The sequence below is a fragment of the Bos grunniens genome, chromosome 15 (assembly GCF_055505025.1).
Source record: "Bos grunniens cultivar Pamir isolate PY7600 chromosome 15, Bosgru_T2T1.0, whole genome shotgun sequence".
Taxonomy (NCBI): Eukaryota; Metazoa; Chordata; class Mammalia; order Artiodactyla; family Bovidae; genus Bos; species Bos grunniens.
The window spans coordinates 34,788,557-34,807,426 of NC_141179.1; the positions used below are offsets into that span (position 1 = coordinate 34,788,557).

Here is an 18,870-nt window from a genome sequence, read left to right on the forward strand (position 1 = left end):
CATTAAATGTCCTCTCACGGGCTGGCTACAGCCTGATTTGCAATGTGCTCAACTTAAAGCACACCATCTCTCTCTCTCTCTCTCTCTCTTTCTTGGCTGTGCTGGGTCTTCCTTGATGCAAATGGGCTTTCTCTAGTTGTGGCAAGCGAGGGCTACTCTTGATGAAAGTGAAAGAGGAGAGTGAAAAAGTTGGCTTAAAACTCAACATTCAGAAAACTAAGATCATGGCATCTGGTCCCATCGCTTCATGGCAAATAGATGGGGAAACAATGGAAGCAGTGAGAGACTTTGTTTTGGGGGTCCCCAAAATCACTACAGATGGTGACTGCAGCCATGAAATTAAAAGATGCTTGCTCCTTGGAAGAAAAGTTATGACCAACCTAGACAGCATATTAAAAACCAGAGACATTACTTTGCCAACAAAGGTCTGTCTAGTCAAAGCTATGGTTTTTCCAGTGGTCATGTATGGATGTGAGAATTGGACTATAAAGAAAGCTGAGCGCTGAAGAATTGATGCTTTTGAACTGTGGTATTGGAGAAGACTCTTGAGAGTCCCTTGGAGTGCAAGAAGATCAAACCAGTCAGTCCTAAAGAAAATCAGTCCTGAATATTCATTGGAAGGACTGATGCTGAAGCTGAAACTCCAACACTCTGGCCACCTGATGCGAAGAACTGACTCATTAGAAAAGACCCTGATGCTGGGAAAGATTGAAGGCGGGAGGAGAAGGGGACAACAGAGGATGAGATGGTTGGATGGCATCACTGACTCGATGGACATGAGTATGACTAAGCTCTGGGAGTTGGTGATGGACAGGGAAGCCTGGTGTGCTGCAGTCCATGGGGTCTCAAAGAGTCAGACATGACTGAGCGACTGAACTGAACTGAACTGAGGGCTACTCTTCGGTTGCATTGCACAGGCTTCTTGTTGTGATGGTTTCTCTTGCATAGCATGGGCTCTAGGGTGCACAGGCTTCAAGAGTTGAAGCACTCGGCCTCAGTAGTTGCAGCTCAAGGGTTCTAGAGCGTGGGCTCGGTAATTGTTGGTGCACAGGCTTAGTTGCTCCTCGGCATATGACATCTTCCCAGTCCAAGGGTGGAACCTGTGTCCCCTGCATTAGCAAGCAGATTCTTCACGACAGGACCACCAGGGAAGTCCCCTATCTCTGTTTAAGTGCAGAAATCAGGGCCTTCCCTGGTGGTCCAGTGGTGAAGAATCTGCCTTCTAAGGCAAAGGACACAGGTTTGGATCCAGGTCAGGAAACTAAGGTCCCACATTTTGTGCGGCCTCTGAGTCTGTGTAAAAAAAAATAATTTTTTTGAATGCAGTAGCCAGCAGTTGTACTGTAGGAAGCTGTCCTTAGTACCTTCATTAGCCTTTAGGGGAAGAAAAAAATTTCTGTCTTAGAGCTGGTCCAGCTTGAGCAGAGAGAAGGGAGAGGGTCTGGGACCACGGGGGTGGAGCAGACATGGGGATGTGTCATGGTGGAGGGGGGCAGCATGAGAGCAGTGAATATCTGGGGGTGGGCTGGAGGGGGCTGCCAAGGGGTTGCAGGGGTTGGGGAAGAAAGCAAAGGGGCAGAGAGTGGGATGGTGCTGTGGGGAAAATACGTAGTGGAAATAGAGCAAATAGAGGCAAAGACCTGGACTACAGTCCTGCTTCTGGCGCTAAGGTGCTTCATGTGCGGGCAAGCCCTCCTCTTCAGAGCTCTCTCCCCCAGCCACAGGATGGGGGACCAGAGCTGCACCCTCCAATCACCAGGGGAGTCATTCCAACTCACATTCACCAGACGGCACCCCGACCAGCTGAACTCACACTGCAGGAATGGTGCAGAGCCACTCACACCGAAGGAAAGCCCCCTGGGGGATTTCAATGCTTGTTCTTTGGTTAGAACCCCTAGATTGAAAGAGAGCCAAGCTTCCTTCCAGCCCTAAGAGAGCCTGAGGGGCTCGGTGGCTCTGAAAACAAATTTACTCTCCCTCTGTTCCTACTCAAAGATGGCTCTGGTGCCTGGCAGGCAGACAGGCTCCACTTCGCCACACTTTCCACTGGCTGCACCACTCTGGAGGCAAAACCTTTGAGAGCACGAGGTAGAGACAGAGGCAGCCTCCGAGCGTCTGGCAGTCACCAGCCGACAGTCCCGATGGTGAACAGCAGAGGGCGCCAGGCTCCCTTCCCCCAGGGAGCACAAGTGTGTAAACAGAAGAGGATCCCTTAGGGAGGTCTCAGCCCAAGCCCTTCCATGCACACAGAAGAGATGGGCTTGCAGAGGGCAAGTGGTTCACCAAGTCTGAGCCAAGTGCCCTGAGCATCCCTGTGCACCATCAGGATTGACCTACCTTCCGTTTTAGTCTAGTCTAAATCATGACTAAATCATGACATGGCTCTCTCTTGCTGTTCACTCTCTTGCGTCATGAACTTTATCACCATAACATGATACGTTTGTGGCCTGGAAGTCAGGATTCCTGGCATCCTTTTATAGGAAGAGCCTGGCTTTAATGTGACCTCTCCCACCTCTCCTGCCTCACAGCTTTTGTCTGTGTTCACCGTCCTGCATCTTGGGGCAGCCAAAGTGCTGAGAACGTGCTGGAAATGGACGGTCTAGGAAGAGCTAGGTACAATGGCATCATCATTTTGCCTGGGTGAGAAAACAGAGAGGGAAATGCATATACCACTTTTCTGACACCTGAAGGAAAATTTGCAAGGGGTGAGGAGCCATGGTGCCCCAAACACGAGTCTATTAAAAGCAGAACAAAAACAGTTCTAAGTTCACCTTCACGATTCTGGACTTAATCGCAACAAACATTTGAGTTCGAATGATGAAAGGACTTCCAAGCCTAACAAGAAACCACCTGGGGGAAATCTGAAAAAATGTAAAGACTAGAGAGCTAAACATCTTTCCCCTTCTCCCAGCTGAGCATGAAGTTATGTAAGGAGAGACGCCATGCACGGAGGAGGGGCTGCTCATATGATTACTGTGGAGGGAGACAGATGACAAAGACTGTCAGACTTTGGTCTGGAGCACTGGTTCTCAAAGCGTGGTCCCCGGCAGCATCAGTATCTCCTGACAATTTATTAGTCACATAAATTCTCAGGCTCTGTGTATGGAATCAGAAAGGTTGGGTTTAAGAAGTCTTGCAGGGAAATCTGAGGCTGGCTGAAGTTTGAGCACCACCGGTTTAGAGGTCCGTATGGATCACAGACAGGAAGGTAGATGACCTCTAGGGAACCGCAGGAGATTTCTCTGAGCCCATGGAATCAGAGATTCAACACAGGCCAGAGAAGACGGAGCTGACTTGGCAGTTTCAGGCTTCGCAAAGGCTGTCCTTTTTCTCTGAAGGTGCAAGGCCACGGACCAGGTAAAGATTCCTGCGTTATCATCCCAAGCCTTTCTGCTTTGAGGAAAGGCACAGAGAGAGGCAAGCTCTCAGGCAGCTTGCCGGAAGCTGGCCACTCCAGGAAGACAAGCCAGCGGTGGCAATTTTAGATCTCACCACTCCAAATACATGGGAGTTTGCATTCTTCAAGGGGCTCATTTGTGTGGAGACCCACTGTCTTTCCTCCCCTGAGAGAGCCTGGGCCCCAGCCTTACCCTCCTCGGTAACACGGAGGGGGATCAGCCGGGTGGTCTTCACGAAGGGGCGATGTGCTTCGAACTCAAACTCCCGGGAGACGTTGCAGGTGTAGAGGCCGGAGTCGTTCAGGGTGACGTTGAGCACAGTGATGGACACGTCCTGCAAGTCTTTGCTCCCGTTCCACTGCAGGCGCCCCTGGAAGGGGCTCTCCACCTCCTGGTGGCCGTTCCGATACTCGTAGATCTGTACGTGGAGAAACAGTGGGGGAGGGCCATGAGAGAAGACAGGGGAGGGGTGAGGACAGGGCAGAGAAGAGGACTAGATGGTGCATGGACAGGGGGGAGGGGGTGATGTTACCAGCAGCTCCCAAAATGTGGGAGTGGGGTGGAGGCTCAGAGCGGGGCAAGGAAGAGAGCCAAGGCAGGGCGGGCAAAGGCACAGGGGGGTCAGGGCACGTGGACGTGGAAGGATGGGGTAGGCAGGAAAAGGGGGTGGAAAGAAAGAGAACAGAGGAAGATGAGTGTCACATACCGGAGGCTGAGAGAAAGGAAGGACTGGAAGGATATGGAAAAAAAGAACAAGAGAGAAAGCTGTGCCGTGGGGGCCGCCAGCGAGAGATGGAGGCAGAGAGGCAGCTTCATTTGTCATGAAGGATCTGAGAGCTCCGGCCTCCAAATGTGACTCTTAGAGTTGATCACCACTGAGGGGACATGGGCAGTCGTGGCCAGGCCACAAGAAGGGGACCCAGGCTGCTCGAGTGGCCCAGATGAGCAGAGAGATGCCAGTGATGTGCGTGCATCAGCTCTTCCACTCTGGGTGGAGTTAGAGCTGATCTCTATGTTTCTTTTCTCTGACACTTTCACCTTCTGACATACCTATTTTTTTCCCCTCTACAGCTGTGCAGTTCATCTAATCTCTATTGGCCACACGTGGCTACTTACATTAAAATTCAAATTACTAGGAATTAAATAAAATGTAAAATTCTGTTTTTTCAGTTGCACCAGCCCCGTGTCAAATGTTCAGTGACACCTGTACCTGGTGGCTACTGAGTTGGACAGCATGAATATGGAATGTTTGCATCTTCGCAAAAATTTCTATTACCATTACTCTGTATTTCCAGCACAACTGTTAAAGCTTCTTTTCCTCCATCTGAGCCATCTTTTTACTTTGGGCAGGCCTGGAAGCAGAGCAGGTGGCTGGCATATAACCAGGCCTGAGGCTTCATGGGGACCTCTCCACCTCATTAAGATGTCCAGGCTCCTGCAACACTAGGTCCTGGACACTAGCCTTGGTCAAGGTCAGCCCTGAGCTGGGGACTGGGAAGGCTACTGTCCCAGGCCTGGCACCTGATTGGAGCAAAGCCACTTCAGAATGACATGTCCAGCCTAGAATTAGAAATGAGCCCAGCTTTAGGAGAGCTAGAGACAAAAGCAAGCAAAATTCAATTTCATCCTAATGTTGTCTCCATTAGGTCTTTGTGGAGAAAAAACTTGCCTCCAGGAAGATGAGGCAGTACAGTAAAAAGGGCTTTGTATCTGCTCTCAGACAACCTGTTTCATATCTAAGCTCTCTTTACTAACTAAACTTCGATTAGTTGCCCCTTTTGGGTATATGTGTGCATGTGTATTGGGCTTTCTGGGTGGCTCAGCAGTAAGAATCCACCAGCCAATGCAGGAGACACATGAGACGTGGGTTCAATCCCTGGATTGGAAAGATCCCTGGAGGCGGAAATGACAACCCACTCCAGGATTCTTGCCTGGAGAATCCCATGGATGGGGGAGCCTGTCGGGCTACAGTACATAGGATCCCAAAGAGTTGGACTGAGCACGCACATGTGTGTGTGTGCTTGTGTGTGTTCTTAATCAAACACTTATATAGTGTTTCCTATATCAGAACTATTTTAAACATGTTAAAAATTATAGCTCATGGGACTTCCTTGGTGGTTCAGTAGTTAAGACTCAGCGCTTTCACTGCACTGGGCATGATTTTGACCTCTGGTCAGGGAATTAAGGGGCTTCCCTTGTGGCTCAGCTGATAAAGAATCCGCCTGCAATGCAGGAGACCTGGGCTCAATCCCTGGGTTGGGAAGATCCCCTGCAGAAGGGAAAAGCTACGCACTCTAGTAATCTAGCCTGGAGAATTCAATGGACGTATAGTCCATGGGGTTACAGAGTTGGACACAATAGAGCAACTTTCACTTTCAGGGAATTAAGATCCCACATGCCACATGATACAGCCAAAAATGAAATAAATAAAAATTATAGCTCAAGAGTCCTGGTAACAAGTCTATGAAGTAGCTATAGTTTATATCCCCATTTTAGAGATGAGGAAAGTGAGGTACAGAGAGGTTAAGCAATTTGTCCAAGGACACAAGTTAATAAGCTGTGGAGTCAAGAACCAATCCCATGCAGCCTGGCCCCAGAGAGAATGAAAGTGTGAATAACTGTCATCCCCAAGTTGGTACTCAGATTATATAACCGCCATTTTGGCACTGGCACCAACCAATCAGACTAACATTGGTCATGGCTGATCCCTCAGTTCCCAGACCACAAGGAGGTCAGAGATTCCTCGTGGGAAGGATGGTGGTGAAGCCACTAGGGAGGTTTAGCACAAGTAACGACTACAGGATGGCTCAAACACTTTACCCACTGAGGTACATGTACTAGTTGACCATCAGCTTTGGTCACCCCGACATTCTTACTTCAGGGGTGAGATGAAGAGACGGTGAGACTTAAATGGGTTAAACCCATGTCATTCCATTTAATAACAGCGTTATTTTAATTTTTAAAATAAATGTATTGTTTTTGGCTGTGCTGGGTCTTCGTTGCTGCACAGGGGCTTTCTCTAGTTCCGTCATGTGGGGGCTTCTCTTCTGTGAGGAGGGCAGGCTTCTCACTGCAGTGGCTTCTCTTGTTCTAGAGCACAGGCTCTAGGGCTCGGGGGCTTCAGTAGATGTGGTACACGGGCTGAGTTGCCCCGCAGCATGTGGGGTTTTCCCAGACCAGGGATTGGCAGGTGGATTCTTAACCACTAGACCACCAGGGAAGTCCTTCAGTTTTTCTACTAATTTAATCCATCCAGTAGGATGGTCCAGAGATTAAATGAAAACACCTGCCTAGTGGGGTGACTGACGCACAGTGGGCTCTAAATACTATTTATGTCTTCCCCCCCCTTATTCTGTTTATAACCAGGAGTGCTCGGAGCTGGCCGGGCGCCCTCCCTTTCGCAGAGGCTGGGCTACACTGAAGCTGTCAGTTATCTGCAGAGGAGCTGTCTCTCTTTGGAGAGAAGGAGCCAGTGTTTGTCAGATCGTCATTCCCCCAGACTGTCGGGAGCCAGGTGCAAAATGGCAGAGGCCAGCAAAGACCAGAGTCAGCAGTCAGACATACAAGGAAATCTTTACCGCCCTCGGGCCTGTAGAACCATTCCACCACCGTGGTGGCCTCCACCTCCTCCCTCTTCATGCAGGAGATGCAGCGCAGCTTCATGGGGTTGCCCTGAACTGCCTCGGTCTCCGAGGGCACTTCCACACACACGGGGAAGCAGACGCCGACTAGAGAGAGGCCAGGAGACAGGGAGGGGCCAGGAGGTGTTGGGCAGAGGGAAGGGAGAGCAAGAAGGGAGGGAGGAGAGACAGAGAAGGAAGAACCATGAGACACACAGGAAAATAGCATGCCCGTGTAAGTATCTCCCCAAGTACCCACTCTCCCGACCGGCAGGGATGAGCTGGCGTTGACCGAGAGGCTCACGGGAAACAGTGAGCTGCGAGCAGCACATATCTGACCCTGCCCTCAAAGACTCAGCATCTAGGTGCAAACAGGGTACCTCTGCATCCACCCATTGACTGCATGCACCCCTTCACTGAACCAGCATCCACTGAAATCTACCCTGTGACAGGCCTGATGCTGAGATTCAAAGTTGCACAAAACACTCACCACGCCCCAAAGGCGTTTATAGTCTAGCAGGGAACGCACACTCCTAAGTGTCATGAAACCAGACTGCGGTGACTGACATACTAGTAATGTGCTCTGTTCCCAGAGGAGGGGCAGTTATTCCTGGCTGAGCTGGGAGAGAGGAAGACAAGGATGGTGAGACTTGAGGCCAGAAAGGGAGATCGGACCCATGTTGTGGGGACCTCTATATGTACTGCACAAGGAGGGGGGCATATGTTTCAAAGCCGTGGAGAGATGTAAGCATATCTGTGTTTTATGGGAGATGTAGGTAATTCTGAGGCATAGTGGAGGGCAGAGCAGCAAGGAGGACAACGTGAGCTGACCGTGGGACTGGGGCGATGCTTCATGCAGAAGAGGAGAGACACAGTTAAGAATCGGGAGGGGGAAACTAACACGACATTGTAAAGCAATTACACTCCAATAAAAAAGCAAACAACAACAAAATCTCACACCACACACAAAAATATAGAAAAGAATTACATGAAAAAAGACATGCATAAAATTAGAGGAGAGTAGTAAGAAACATGTTCAAATTTCTTAAAGGGAGAGAATTTTAAAATGTAAGTTATTTCTATATCAAAAAACATACAAAACAAAGTAGAAGAATAAATGCAGAGTGGCAGAAATGAAAAACATTGGGAGGGGTGTCAGATCGGAGGGCACCTTGCATGCCACTCGGAGGTCTGGACTTATAGTTCCTGCCCCCTAGAGACTTGTGGCTCATTAAAGAGGGTAAGTACATCAGACTGAAAATTCAGAATGAATCAAAAGTGGGATGTGGCTGCCAACAAAGCAAGTGCAAATGTGGGCTGTGTTAACAGATGTAGCTGTAGAACAGAGAAGGAACAGTTCCTCTGTGCTGCTCAGAACAAATCTGGACTATGAGGATCAGTTCCGGTGTCACAATGTACAAAAGGAAGTTTGTAGGGGAAGGCAAGATGGAGAGGGTCTGGAGCAAAGTCTGGTAAGAACAAAGCAGGGTGGCCGGGGCTGCTTAGCTTGGACATTGACACATCTGTCTTCAAATATTTGAAGGAAGAGAAAATAGATTTCTGTGGAAGAGAAAATAGATTCTGACCAGCTCCAAAAGCTACATGAAAGTAAGGCTTGCTCAATTAAAAACATTTTTTTTTTTTTGGTGCTGAAGCTGTTAACAAATGCAAAAAATTTTTTCGTAAGAACCTTCTTACACAGAAGGTTCAAAAGTGAGAGGAGCATCTGGGATTCTTATATTAGGACTTCTAACCACTCCTGAGGCCACCTTCTCATTCATGATAAAAACAGAGCCCCTAAAAATGAAACAATACACACTGTCATTTAAAAACTTGGTCCACTGTGAGTGGCCAGTCTTTCCTTCAGTCTGTCTTAGTTCTTCCTAAAAGTAGAGGAAAGCTGTATTCAGAGCTTAAAATGAGATTGACCAACTAATTAAGAGTGAAAAATGAAATATTGGACTTAGAAGGGAACAAATTAAATTTTTAGACATAGTGTTTAAAAACTAGAGGCACTATGATACAGTTTAGCATATTGAGATAAAATAAATTTCATTGGTTTGGTTTTAAAACTCTGAGCAAGCTGGGACTGCTCTAGTGGGCAGCCTGCAAGAGGCTCCCCTGCTTTTGCACATTTGTTGTTGCTCAGTTGCTCAGTCGTGTCTGACTGCAACCCCATGGACTGCAGCACTCCAGGCTCCCCTGTCCTTCACTATCTCCTGGAATTTGCTTAAATTCATCTCATTTCAAATTCATTTCACACATTTCTGCATATGGCTCATCACTTTAACGGGGGGAGGGTCCTTATCCAGAGAGAACTGATCAGAAACATTTTCAGAATGTGATACATTTGAAGTCTTGAGGATAGGCCTGTTTTCTTCTGTTTTTCTTTTTTTTAAGAAAGCATGGTCTATGCAAAAGTTTGTGAGTGGATAGAGGTGTAGAGACTATGCATTGAAAACCCCATGTAGCAGGGAGTCTTGAGGCACATGTATATTTAATGAGATGTGGTAAAGATGAATTAGTTCAATGAAGATGACTTCAGAGCAAAATAGGAAAATGTTCCAAGTAATGTACAGTTACACTTATACAGGCAGGAGGAAGATGGCACTGGGCAACTGAAGGCTTGGGTTTGGTGGACTGTTTTTGCTTTTTTGGCTGCACCGAATGGCTTGTGGGATCTTAGTTCCCCAACCAGAGATGGACCACAGTGAAAGCACCAAGTCCTGACCACTAGACTGCTATGGAAATCCCAGTTTGATAGACGGTTTAATCTCTATGAGACTCAGTTTATTCATCAACAAAATTCTGGAAATAATATCGAATAAATTTGTCATGAAAACTCTATGGGATGATTTCTACAAACATGTTCTGTACAAAGGATCATTAGAGACAGCCTCACTGAGAAGATGACACGGAGCAGGCACCAAATGAAAGAAAGGAGGGAACAAGCTATATGAATTATCTATGTGAAAGCGTACGGAGGAGAAAGCAACTCGAGAGTCCTAGGATGGGAGTGTGCTGGCAGAAGCAAAGAGTACAATAAACCACAGGGAACAGGAACTTCCCTGGGGGCTAGTGATTAAGAATCTGCTTTCCAGTGCCAGGAATACAGGTTCAATCCCTGGTCCAACAACTAACATCCCACATGCCTCAGGTTTGTGCTGCAACTAAGACTGGATACAGCCAAAAATAAATAAGATTTTTTGGGGGTTGTGCTGGGTCTTCGTTGCTGCGTGTGGTCTTTCCCTAGCTGTGGTGAGCAGGGTCTACTCTTCGTTGTGGTGTTTGGGCTTCTCATTGCGGTGGTTTCTCTTCTTGTGAAGCACAGGCTGGGCTCAGTAGTTGTGGTCCATGGGCCTAGTTGCTCTGAGGCACGTGGGATCCTCCCAGACCAGGGATCGAACTTGTGTTACCCGCAATGGGGGCAGGTGGATTCCTATCCACCATACCACCAGGGAAGTCCCAAGATATTTTTAAAAATAATAATAAAGTACAGGGAACAAAGTGAGAATAGAAGGAGACAAGGTAGAAGAAATAAACCAGGACCGGATCATGGCTGCCCTTGTAGACCATGACTAGGACTTTGGCTTCTGCTTTGAATGACACGGGAGCACTGCAGGGTTCTGAGTGGAAGAACGGCACGACATGATCTGACTGCTCTGTTGAGAATAAACTGAAGAGGTGAGGAAGCACAGGGTGGACGCAAACAGAACACTTAAAAGGCTGGTACATGGATCAGACTGAGAGATGGTTCAGTGATTCTGCTTGGATGAAGATAGCAATAGAGCTGCTGGGCTTGCAAATGTCGTGTGCTGGACTAACATCCTTGAATAGGTGTGAGGTGATGTACTCCAGTGAACATGAGGATGAGTTGGCCTTAACTATAAACACAGTTGGTTCATTTAGAGTAAAAGGGGGGAAAGCAGAATATATGTAGTCAGGATGGTCAGCAGGGTATAGAAGCCTCTCTTTGTTATGAGATGCCCCTGAGTAATGCAATCATCAGAGAGTAAGCCCCACTGACCACCTTCTCTTTGCCAAAGTCCAGTCTGAAGTCCTAAGAAAGAACCCTGCTCATGAGGTCAATTAAATTCATGAGGTCCCAGATAAGACATTGAAAAATGGCCACAAAATCCACTCATCCTTATTCGCTTTCCCTTTGCAATATGACTTGCTTCTTGGAAAAGACCCTGATGCTGGGAAAGATTGAGGGCAAGAGGGGAAGAGGGTGACAGAGGATGAGATGGTTGGATGGCATTATCGACTCAATGCACATTCTGGGAGATAGTGAAGGACAAGGAAGTCTGGCGTGCTGCAGTTTATGTGGTTAGAGTTGGACACAACTTACTGACTGAACAACAACTCCTTCCATCCAGAGGTAAAGTCTATTTTTCCATCCTGTGAGTCTCCAGTATACTACTTCCTCTCTTTTCATGAAATCCTCTAGATTCTAGAAAAGACTGTATGTATGGTAGACATTCAACCCACCCTGCTGACTATAAATAAGAAACTCCTGGAATAATCTTGGCCAAATCATTTGACCTTTGGTCTCCTCTTCTGTTTCCATAGTAATAATGTGGAAACATGAGAAGGAAGAATAGATTGGTTATGATTATATTTAACTAAGGAATAGCATTAATCTATCTATATTAAGCAGTGGATAGTAATGTATATGTAACCAACTCCTCTAATCTTTCTCTTCTTTGGTTATCTGGTTATATTGCCCCTCTTGACTTTGCTCTACACTGCTTTCCTTTGTATTAAGAAAATAAAGGCTTTGATTAGAAAGTAAAACTTTCCAGAAAGAGGTAATAAATGACATTATTTGTAGATATTAACACCCTGAAATGACTTGGTCTATCAGATCTAGCCAGTCACTTAGCAAAGCCTTGAGAGAATGGGATGCAAAATGGGTTGCTGGGGGGAAAGAGGAAAACATTCCCCAGCACAACAGACATCTGGGAGAGTAGACCTGGAGAGGAAGAGCTGAGAAGATACTAGGAGGTGATGAGTAAGGCCCTAGGCTTGGGAGAGGAGTGGAAGGGTGGCTCCAAAGAGAAATGAAAGGACAGATGCCCACCTTGCAATCCTGTACAGAGAGCAGCAGGTGTGACCATAAGAGCTACAACAAGCACTAGAAGACCAAACTCACGAGATAAGAGTTCTCTACAAGTCCTTTCTCCTTCCCTGCACTTATTTTCTTATCTCTAAACTGGAAACGACACTACTTTCCCTGACTAACACCACTGGATTGCTATGGGGACCAAATCTTCATTTGAAAACTGCTTTGTAAACTGTGAAGCACTAGGCAAGTGTGGATTTATTATTATTACTACTATTTACTTTAATGAAGGAAATGTGGAATTTTGCCGAATTCATGCAGAAAATAAAAGAATGGAAAAATTCCATTCACATTTGCATCATGTGACCAATCAGTTTGGGAAGGGTGAATGCATCTAAGCTAAGTGTTTTCCAATACTGGAATTACATGCAAATACAATGAGATCGCATTTGTGAAGTGAGGCCTTCTCTCTAACACTTAATGGCAAAGTTTCCTGAACTATCTCTTTCTCTTTTTAGGTGTGTGTGCCTTTTTAAAATTAATTTATTTTTTTAAATTTATTTTTAATTGGGGGGAAATTGCTTTACAGTGTTGTTTTGGTTCCTGCCGTACAACAATGCAAATCAGCCATGATTATACATACATGCCCTCCCTCCCTAGCCTCACTCCCTTCCCCCATCCCATCCTTCCAGGTCATCACAGACTGCCAGACTAGGTTCCCTGTGCTACATAGTAACTTCTCACCAGCTATCTATTTTACACATGGCAATGTATATAGGTTGATGCTACTTTCTGCATTAGTCTCACCCTCTCCTTCCCCTACTGTGTCCACAAGTCCTTTCTCTATATCTGAGTCTCCATTCCTTCCCTGAAAATAGGTTCATCAATGCCATTTTTTCTAGATTCCATATATATGCATTAATATACGATATTTGTTTTTCTCTTTCTGACTTATTTCACTCTGTTCAAGATTCAAGGTTCATCCACTTCACTGGAACTGACTCAAATGTGTTCTTTTTATGGCTGAGTAATATTCCACTGTATATATGTACCATATATCCTTTACCCATTCATCTGTCGATGTACATTTAGGTTGCTTCCATGTCCTAGCTATTGGAAACAGCACTGCTATGAGCACTGGGGTACATCCTTCTTTTTCAAGTACAGTTTTCCCAGGGTATATGCCCATTAGAGGGATTGTTGGATCATATGGTAGTTTTATTCCTAGTTTTTTAAGGAATCTCCATACTGTTCTTGGAGAAGGAAATGGCAACCCACTCCAGTATTCTTGCCTGGAAAATCCCATGGACAGAGGAGCCTGGCGGGCTACAGTCCATGGGGTTGCAAAGAGTCAGATACAACTGAGTGACTAACACACACACATACTGTTCTCCATAGTGGCTGTAACAATCTACATTCCCACCAACAGTGCAAGAGGGTTCTCTTTTCTCCATATTCTCTCCAGCATTTGTTGTTTGTAGATTATTTTTTGATGGCCATTCTGACTGGTGTGAGAATGGCCTTATGTAGCTTCTTAACTTGGTGAACCATGTTCAGAAGCTGAGGATGGACAAGGATAGGTGTAACACATATACTTCTTCCACAGATTTTTTTTTTGGGGGGGGCAGGGGGATTGAGGGGTGGAGAGGAAGATGGGCACTTTGGCATTTTAGCAATATTCTGTAAGTTATTTCCCTACCATTCAACTGTGCAGCTAAAAAGGATGTTAGATATCTGCCCCAACTTCCAGACTTACATATTTCCAAATACACATATATGAGGAACCAAATATTCTCAAGTTATGACATGAAAAGCTAGTGGCAGAGCTAAGACTCTGATCCAGGCTTTGTAAGTCCTAGTCAAAATGTCCTAGACTATAGCATACTCTCCCCTCCACTAGAATCCAGACATTAAAAACTTAAATTAGGGTTTGGGAAGAAAGGCTTTGTAGAATATCACCCAAGTTCCTCTACAACTTCACCTGTCATTGCTTTACTCATGTTCTTTCTTACGCAGCCCGAAGAACCTCTCCTAAGCCTCATGTCCCTAGTCTTCACCTCCCCTGAGGAAATCTCAGCCTTTAGTCTTCAAGACAGGTGAGATCATTGGCAACCTATTATGTCTGCTTCATGTTCAGATCTGGTCTACTCTACTGGGAATGGATGGCGGTGAGTCTGCCCTTGGGACTGGCCTTACTCTCCCTCTTTGTCCTTCACAGCCTGTCTCATCAAGCATTTTGTTCAACAGGAAGCTTGGCTCTGCTTCTGGTCACATGCAAAATCCAGATAACACTGGCAGCCAGAGTTAGTCCTGGAGGCTTAATAAAGAGATAATAAGGTAAAGAGGCAATTCCCATCAGCATATCTGCCACTGCACTAGCAGAATGAGTTCCATGCCAATCATAGAGCATGATCCCACATACCTAGTTTCAGTAAGGTAGGTGGGCATGCTCACATCTAATTATCCTGGCTATTGATTTTTAGCATGGAGGAAGGTAGCTAAGATGATGGCAAGGATATCAACTGGAGAGCACGTATATTTGACCAAGACTGAATGCCCATAACTACACAACTACACACAACTACAGGCACACACATACACACACTACTACATCCTCATCAATCCATTCAGATGCTCATGCTAACATGCTCCAACACAAACTAGCACACACATTCAGACGCTGAGGGATATACATCAATACAGTTAAGCATTCTCTCAGCCGAACATCCAGACATTATCATGTAGATTCATTAACTTCTGCCATACACAGCAGGCATCCCACTTCAAGCCCATCTCTAAGACCACTGTTCCAAGTATAGGAATCCCTTATTTGGAGAGAGAAGGTCACCTCACTGCTTCACAATAGATAAACAAGAACCTATTTATCTTTGAAGGCAAAAAAATCCAGCTCCCCAAACACCAAAGCACCTTAGTTCCCCATGTTCATGAAAAAGAAAAAAGATGCAATTCCCAGGTGCCTATTCATCTAATATATTACTGCAAATGGCTGAAGCCAATTTTATTAAAATTAAACAGTAGGATCAACAACTAAAGTATTTTCACTCCCAAAATGCACACATCCAGATTTTTAATGTATAAAAATTAATTTGAAGAACTCATTGAGAAATGAAATGCAACTGCAACCAATATATATATATATATATATTTTTTTTTTTTTTTTTTTAATAATGAACGTGACAGCATTCTCTTTCAGCAACAGGAAAGGGGAAAAAAATACTTTGTAATTAGCAGGAAACGGGAGGAAGGGTGGGAAAACCACCAAGGGAGGTTCGGGAATAAAGCATCAGAGGAATAGGGAGGCCTTTTGACAATCTCAAAATCCTAGCTCTCATGGAATCCTTCTGGATCCCATGTCTGGCAGACATGTACAGAGGGAAGCCAACCAGGGCTCCTTGTTGTCACCAACGATATCAGTGTGTTATTATTGTTAACATTATTACTGTTATCTGTATCTCGCATGGCAGGGTGCTGGTACTTACCCCACAAGATGAGCAGAAGGGAAGCCAGAGGAAACAATCTGTTGAAGGCAGGCATCTTTTTTTTTCAGCGGGTGGCTTTCGGGGCTAAACAGAGATTCCCTGGGTCAACAACCGCTCCCTTTCAGAGACTTTCGAGGAAACCCTCTGGGACGAACTGGTCCAAGGAGGCGACTTTCTGACTGAAATAAAGGCCAAGCGCCGGTGACTGGGGAGGCTCTTCGGGGTTTTGGAGCCAAGCGAGGGTTTCAGCTCCAAGCCACCCTAGCGGGCCGCCCCAGTTCAAAAGAGCGGATCGGCAGCTCGGGGCGCTCTCCCCAGAGCCCGTTGCTGGGATCCGGATCAGCACCACGGACAGTGCCTTCCCCGCCCACCCCGGAACTTCCAGTCTCCTGTTTGCGCGTCGCGGAAAGCTTGGCTCGGAACCGAGCAGCCGGCAGGCTCTAGGCGGCTGGGCTGTCGAAGGGGTCCATGTTAATCCACCTCTCACCTCCTTACGAACAGATACGCTCCAACCAGGATCCACCCAGACCCGGGAGCGCCGGCTTCATCCGCCCTGGCGGCTTCTCCAACTGGGCGTGCCCATATACCCGAAACCAACACGGAGCTGCCGTCTGAGCTACAAAATTCGTTCCACCTCGGTACCGTCCACACCCGCCGAGGCTCCCCGGGGAGATCCGGAGCGGCCAGGAAGAAGGTGAAACCTTCTGTTTGGCCGGCGATCTCAGAGGTGGGGCGGCAGGGAAGGGGGATGGACCCCTTCCCGGGAGCTCGCCCACAAGATCGTGCAAGGGCCCCGACCCTGGGTGGCAGGTGACCAGCTGCCCTTCTCCAAGGCCCCCTAGACCGTGTGTGCTCAGTCAGCCTTGACATGCGCAGGCGGCTCTCCACCCTCACTGCCACCACGGACCCACCCCCTCGTGCAACACTCCCCACCCCCAAACAGGCGTGCCCCTCCCAGGGCAGATCACGGCTGCCGAGCGCGGGGGCGGAGCTCGGAGCTGCGCAAACACCTCAGCCCCCGCGATTTCTCTGCTCGCCGGCTGTCTCCAGGTTTCCCTTTCGCATCTCCACATGTCTCCCCAGCAGGGGCACGCCTCCTCCCACCCATTCACACCCGCCAGGCAACCCCACTCCGGCTTCCTGCACAGACGTGCTAGCCTCTAGCTCCGGGAAGAGGAGGGCCAAATCTCTCGCAGGCAATGATCAGTGACGTCATCTGAAATGTACATGGCCCTTGGCTGCTCTCTCGCGACCCCATCCCCTCCTTCTCTCCCGGTGTGTTCTTTGTCTAGCCTTGATCAGTTGGTTCCGGACACACTTAACCCAGCAAAATAATCGCTGCTTAGAAATGGGGTAAGAGTGAGGCGCACCTGTTCCCATGTTCGCCTCCTCACCCAGTGAGGTGATCCAGATGTCGGTTCAACAGTGCTGTTGGGGGTGGGGCAACTCCCTCTCGCTCTAATCACTCCCCCCTCCCCAGTTTAAAAGCAGATAGATTGGGGTTTGGCGTCTTCCAACTATTAGCCTTACCCTAGTCCTAGCAGCTGTTTCAATGCCCCGCCCCATCTCTGGAAGGGAAACCTGAACCTTCAAATTTAGTTATAAACTCAATTGACATAATAGATTAGGAATGCTTGGAACCGAGTGAAAGGTTAATCCAAGAACCGTCCACCCCACCCCCACCCCCCCTTCTCATTCCCTACTGCTCCCTTTCCAAAAGGGGAAGCTTGACATTGATATTCCAAAACAGAATGGCAGGGTAACAGCTGACTGTAAGTGAACCACATGCAGGAAATTCTCCCTCCGAACATATCACAGAGCAACAGTGTCCTTCTTCCTGGGCAGGGAGCCACCGGGCCATAAACTCTATGTTGCTTTGAAGATCTGCCCTGAATCAGTGTGTTAGACTTGGATGAGAAGTTAAAGTCGACTTAATTCAACTTCCTTTCTAATTCTTGTATGCCTCAGGGACATTTCTGATGAACAAATTTGGCCTTTGTCAGTGGCCAAAGCTTACTACTTCGCAAGTTGGTTCCTTTGAATGTTTAAGAAAGTTCTTCTTTATATTCTATTGAATTCTGTACACTCTTCCTTCCTCCCCAAACTCCATTAAGTGGTCCACAAACTGTTTTCTTAAATAGAGAGTTAAGCTTCCCCACACTCCACCCCAGACTCTTTTGTTTGGGGTTAAGCTTTATACGGTTCTTTCAGTGTATTTTCTGGTTGGTTTCCAGCCCTTAATTACCTTGTCGCTGTCTCAGGAGGATTTTTAGTTTGTTGGTATGATTCTCAAAGTGACATTCAGAAGAGGAACTGTTGTTTTCTGTGAGGTCTGGGCAGTGTAAATCCAGGAGAATGATGGCCACATTTGCTTTAGATGGTGTGTCTGTCCAATTATATTTACAGCTATATCTCACTTATAAAGAGCTATGGTCAATTAAATTCTCATAAGTGTTTTTCAGGAAAGCTGTTGCAGAGTTATCTTGGAGTTATACAGGGTATCTTAGGGGAAAAAAAATTTCTGTATTTATTGCTATTAAAATTTATTAGTTTATTATCCCATGCTATTAATACTTGTATTGAATCCAGATCTAATTATCCAACATCTCTTTTCTTTAGCTTTGTCTCATCTTTAGGCTTGACAATCACTTGATCCAAATATAGACTTTTTTAATGGATAGGGAAAAAACAAAAAAGAGTTCTTTGGCATGATTTGAGAGACCTTATTCTAGTTTGACTAATTAGGCTTCTTTGGTATTATATTGGTATTGTGATTATATTTGGTATTGTGATTATAGCTCAATCGCAAATAAATACTCAAACATATTTCCAAATTTTCCATATTTGTATCATAACACGTTCTGAAATTTTAAAACAAAGGTATATGGGACTTCCCTGGAGGTCTGGTGAAGACTCTGTGCTTCCACTGCAGGGGGCATGGGTTCCATCTCAGTGATAGTCAGGGAACTAAGATCCCACGTGCCTTGAGGTTCAGGCAAAAAATTAATCAATCAATCAATAAAACAAAGGGTATATGTGAGAGGAATTAGACTTATAATGATCCAGATAAGAGAGGTTTACATTTACATAAAAACAGATTTTCAACAATATATTTCAAACCATTCCAGAGTGAAATGAATTACCTTTTGTTATGTTCAGGCAGTTGTTATGCAAAGCGTTACTGGGATGTTGTAGAAAAAAAATCTTCTATAAGTTAGAACTTTGGTATGGATTGTTGATGAAGTGCCAATCAGAGACTTCCCTGGTGGTCCAGTGGTTAAGACTCC

General features: G+C 46.4%; 1 protein-coding gene across 11 annotated transcripts in view; it reads right to left on the reverse strand.

The window, feature by feature from the left end:
* Positions 1–18,403, reverse strand: part of SCN3B (sodium voltage-gated channel beta subunit 3) — a 28,547-nt gene extending 10,144 nt beyond the window's left edge. For 3 of the 11 annotated variants that reach the window (XM_086339729.1, XM_086339726.1, XM_086339722.1), the window contains exons 1-4: positions 16,954–18,403; positions 15,584–15,762; positions 6,963–7,126; positions 3,591–3,816 (exon numbers count right to left, since the gene is read on the reverse strand). In XM_086339729.1, the coding sequence (XP_086195855.1) occupies positions 3,591–3,816; positions 6,963–7,126; positions 15,584–15,638 (445 nt within the window). In that variant the 5' untranslated portion in view covers positions 15,639–15,762; positions 16,954–18,403. Of the gene's footprint in view, positions 1–2,997; positions 3,391–3,590; positions 3,817–6,962; positions 7,127–15,583; positions 16,449–16,953 lie in introns of those variants that run through there. The other 8 variants (XM_086339728.1, XM_086339723.1, XM_086339721.1 and 5 more) reach the window with 4 other exon arrangements.
* Between the last annotated feature and the right edge of the window lie 467 nt (positions 18,404–18,870).